The sequence below is a fragment of the Lipotes vexillifer genome, unplaced genomic scaffold (genome assembly GCF_000442215.2).
Source record: "Lipotes vexillifer unplaced genomic scaffold, Lipotes_vexillifer_v1.1 scaffold1980, whole genome shotgun sequence".
Classification (NCBI taxonomy): Eukaryota; Metazoa; Chordata; class Mammalia; order Artiodactyla; family Lipotidae; genus Lipotes; species Lipotes vexillifer.
Window position 1 is genome coordinate 222,868 of NW_006797999.1, and position 4,950 is coordinate 227,817.

The window sequence follows — 4,950 nt, forward strand, 5'->3', positions numbered from 1 at the left end:
GCTGAACCGTAAAGGTCATGTGAGTTGCACTTGAACCGTAGGCAACCGTGAAAGTTAACCTTTGTATGAGCAGATTACTTACCTTTGACATGTCACCCTTCAGATCAATACCTAGTATTTCCTAATCATTTTCAGCCTCTCAGACCAAAAGCTGTAACTTTTGATGATTAAAAACAAGACTTACTTTGACCAATTCAGTTCAACATTGTAAGCATTAGGGAAGCATCCTGGCAGAAATAAAGACCGTTGAAGGGGACATTACAAGATTTTGATTTCAGTGACAAGAAACACAGTGATTATGGATTTTTTTTCTATTTTAATTCCAAATATGAGATTCATTAACACACATTAGTAGATTTCATGAGTTCTGATTTTTTTGCATTTGTAATTAAATCAAAAAGGGAAAACCAAAGAAAGTGCAGATGTTCTCACACACATTTAAGCCTTAAATACCCTATGTTCAATTATGTGAGTTTTATTTCATTTTTTCTTGAACAGGGCCGTTCCCACATCTCCTGTATGCCGGGGACTGTTCGTCGTTGGAACTACCCGTCTCCCCTTTGCATTGGTATGGACATGCCTTCCGTCATTGGGTCTCTGTGCAGATTATCAGTAACGTAATGGTGATCTCCTTGAGCCACTTTTGAGCTTCAAAGATGCACTTTTAAATTCCTTTCAAACATTTGTTACATGTTGATAACATAATAATGCTGTTATTGGATTGGACAAGCATCTTTTCCCCCAGGATGTGGTTCCTCAGCTTTTCCAGCATCTCTGAACCAACCAACAGGGATTAGATGCAAGACTGCTAGCTCAAGGCACTAAACGCACAGCACATGCACATCAGAAGCCAGTGGATTAATTCATGGCAAGAATGAATGTAGCTGGTCTGAGAGTCTGAGAAGGGTTCTGTGTACACCTTTAGCCTCAGGAAAATCACATTTCCAGAAACAAAATTGAGAAGTACCAATAAGTGATGTGAAGTTGGAGGGACAGTATTTTATATCAAAAAGTATTTGATATCACGGCAGCTGCCCTTGTGGAGGGACTCACCGCGACTGGAATTCAGGCATAGAACATCCGTCTCCCTATTTATTTTTAAATGAAGAGCTTTCCCTTAAACGTGGGAATTTAAATATTTTAAGCTTTGAAATAAAATCAACTCACAGTGGGTATTCAATCAAATGATATGTCATTGCTGACACTCTGTATTATGTGAGGAAATGTTTTATTTGAATAGTTTACTTATATCAGCCAAATATAATTAATTGTATCTTTTATTTTACATGTTTCGTATATTAGCAGATGTCAAAGATGCATCAACTTCCATAACACTTACTTGCTCCTAATTCCTTACAAGGTATAGAGGAAGTTTTTTCATTGGAAAACTCACAAACATCCCACAATAAATTTCAAAGACTTATTTGAGAGATTGAAAGTTTTTTTAGCTGTTAGCTTTAGATTAATCCAAGCTGGGGGATTTTAGGACTAGAAATCCATGAAGAGATAGTATTTTACTAATAAGTTCTTGGAAATCTCAAGTCCTGATTTTTTTTAATAATAGTACTGAGGAAGACAATTTACAGCAAAACACTTCTCTACAAGTTACTGAGTGTCAAGCGTCATTCCCAGAGCTTAACCATTATTAACTAAATTGAACATCATGACAAGCCTCAGGGTGGCCAAGCCGTTTGCCAGGGCCCTGCACCAAGCTGGCATTCCCTGCATCATGGGATCCCTCCAGCGGGACATGGCCTGTGCCCTGGAGTAAAAATCCCATATATTCTTACCAAAATATCAGGAATCTGTATAAAATAAGATATATAAACCCAGTTAAAACCCCCAAGATACCTGGCTCTTTTATAAAAATAAGCACCTTGTTCTTTAGCCATACCATTGTACCAAAAACTCTTTGAATATGCTCTTTAACCATAAGAAAGGGCCTGGCATGGAGGGCTTTCCCCAGCAGGAGGCAGAAGTCAGGCTACCAAATGCCGGTGGACAGATGAGCCCCGGGAAGAAGGCTGAGACTTGAGGGTTATACTGAAAATCTTGCTGGGATCTTTGGACAGATGTAAAATAAGAGAAGCCCATTGATGGAGTTTTTTAAATATCACAAAGGAAAAAAGATTGATACATAGCTTTTGGGGGCTCTGTTTGTACGCCCATCCAATGGTTCTTGTCTTTTGAGATGAACAAAAGAATGCGATCACATACAGTGATAACTAAGTACTCAAGGAATTAGGTTACCATCCTTGTTTGACAGGAGGTGCACCCAACATCGAGACCCGCTTCTCTCTCTCCCAGGACAATGATAGTTGTCCTGACTTAAAGGTGTGAGTATTGATGACAACTCAGAACCTGAAAGTCAATCGGATGCCTGACCAAAATGCATTAAATTGACCAAGCTTTACTGGGAGCCTCTGTGGACCAGAAGTAGATAAACTGAAGACCTGTCTTTGTCCTTAAACAGTGGAAACTCAGGAGGGAGAACTAGACCCATAAATAACTGAAGGGCATCACATTATGTATGTGCTGAAATGAGGTGCAAATTCATTTCTGAAGACTTGCTTCTAGGTAGCATGGTCCCATAGAGTGGGGGGAGGGAATTGTCCTTGCTGGAATATGATGACACACAGCACTAACTCCCTTTGTCCGGCCGACAGCGACCTGCGGGGGGACCTTGAGCAGCATGGGGGGTGTGATCCTGAGCCCAGGGTTCCCGGGCACCTACCCCAGCAACCTGGACTGCACCTGGAAGATCGCCTTGCCCACTGGCTACGGTGAGTGAGACACTTTTTCATTCCTCAAAATGCAACTTTTTAATTTTTATCTTGGAAAGAATTAGGCTGAGTGAAAAATGGACCTGTTGACCTAAGTGTGTCTTTAATTGAAAGTGGCTTACAGATTTAAATAAAGCTTTGGCAAAATAACTTTGAAAACAGAAAGTTACTTGAAAAATCAGTTCAGCCGTGCAAGACTTTTCAAGGCAACTTAAATTAGTTGAATGATGAACAGTAGGCACATGAAGTGCAGAACGTAGCATCCCTAATTCAATTATCAATCTCTTTATAACACTGTCTTTTATAATGTATCACTGGAATTCAGTAATGGTGGTAGTTTCTTTTGAACAATTTTTAAGGTTTTTCTCAGGTTATGACATTCTAGTATTCTATAAATTTTTGTTGTTATAACTTGCATTGATTTAGGTTTATGAAAATGGCTTTTTATAATATTTAGTTATGAAATTTCAGGTTACCTACCTTAAATAGTTCATAATTTTAATTGTTATGTACACTAAAATCCCATTCTGGCCTGCTTCAGAAATTCACAGTCTGTGTGAAATTTTGATTCCCTATCATGCCTTTCCTTGTCTGCCTCATGATGTCCTTATATTTTAGTTCATTAATTTGGGTTTTCCCCACCTGTGATTTTCTCAAAAGTACACAGTATGATAGGGGTGCCAAATCAGTTACTCACAGAATGTCCCAGAATGTCTCAGAGTAATTGAGTACTTATGAATGTTAGTTCAGTGATGAATGAACATCAGCATAAGTGGAAATCGTTGCCCTAGAAGAGGATTATATTTTTTAAGTTTTCAAAGCTCTTGCCTTAAAAATCTGTGCCAGGAGGGCAGCAGGAAAGTGAGGGTCCACCTGCTCAGCTGAGAGCTGCCAAGAGGGCGGTGGGCGTGAGGCCACAAGGGCAAGGTGGAGCATGGAAGGGACCCCCCCCCCCAGGGAGAACACACGTGAGGTTCATGTCCACTGAGTTCTTGAAGGGGCCACCAGAGTGTGGGGATAAAAAAGGGGAGACAGTTCACAGAAGGATCACAGAGGCGCTCTATTTCTTCCAGGTTTTTTAGTTTTGTTTTTTAAATCCTGAACTCTCTGAACATAGAGGCCATAATTGTGCTCTGTGGTAGACGGAACAGAAGCCTTTGCCTTTAACCAACATTGGCTCAACTATCCTCAAAGCCTAGTCTGTTTTCTCACCCTGGGAATCTGAAGATCTGGACATGGTTGGTTCAGTGTTTGGAGTCAGGTGTCAGGATCGGAGTTGTAGGTGACCCAGGAGGTTCCAACAGGGTCTTAGCATCTTGAGGGTCACAGGCTTATAAGACGAGTAGTCATAGTTCACTCAGGCTACTGCACTGAGTGAACCTCCAGGAACCTCATCTTCCTCACCTCTAAAAAGGAAATAACCACACAGGGTTACATGAGGATTCACCAAAACAACTCGGGCGAGAAATTTAGTACCAGGCTTGGCATGTCGTAAACAGCAGCAGCAAAAAGCTAGCTGGTTTTTAAATTGTTGTTGCAAATAGTTCCCACTTTTCTTTCAAACCTCATTAGAAGCATTTTACTCATGAATGGATATACACATTTTATTAATTTATTTTCCCAACTTTACTGTTCTGTGATTTGAAAAGGCTATTGTTTGGCATATTTCCGTATGTTGCTCACTCACTGATAAACCAATATGCAAGACAGTAACTCAGGAAAAAAAAAAAAAAGAACAGTTAGATTGTCTGACCTCATGATCATGATCTATGAACCTAAAAAAAATTTATTTGAAGGAAGGTCAAAATTTTTAAAATATTTATGAAATATTACAATTAAAATGATTTGTCTTTAAAATCTGCGATATTGCCTAGTATTGGGCTTTAAAAAGCACCTTGAAGAATAAGCAAAAAGAAACCTTATGTCTTAAATCCTAACTACATGCAAAATAGTATGGGGGCCTCCCTGGTGGCGCAGTGGTTGGGAGTCCGCCTGCCGGTGCAGGGGATGCGGGTTCGTGCCCCGGTCTGGGAGGATCCCACGTGCCGCGTAGCGGCTAGGCCCGTGAGCCGCGTAGCGGCTGGGCCCGTGAGCCGTGGCCGCTGCGCTTGCGTGTCCGGCAACGGGAGGGGCCACGACAGTGGGAGGCCCACATATCGCAAAAAAA

General features: G+C 40.8%; 1 protein-coding gene across 1 annotated transcript in view; it reads left to right on the forward strand.

Annotated features, from left to right (window-relative positions):
• LOC103084768 (CUB and sushi domain-containing protein 1-like) overlaps window positions 1–4,950 on the forward strand; it is a 338,785-nt gene that overhangs the window by 176,005 nt on the left and 157,830 nt on the right. Inside the window, 2 exon segments of the mRNA XM_082931482.1 lie at window positions 499–568; window positions 2,667–2,783. Of these exon segments, the coding sequence (XP_082787608.1) occupies window positions 499–568; window positions 2,667–2,783 (187 nt within the window).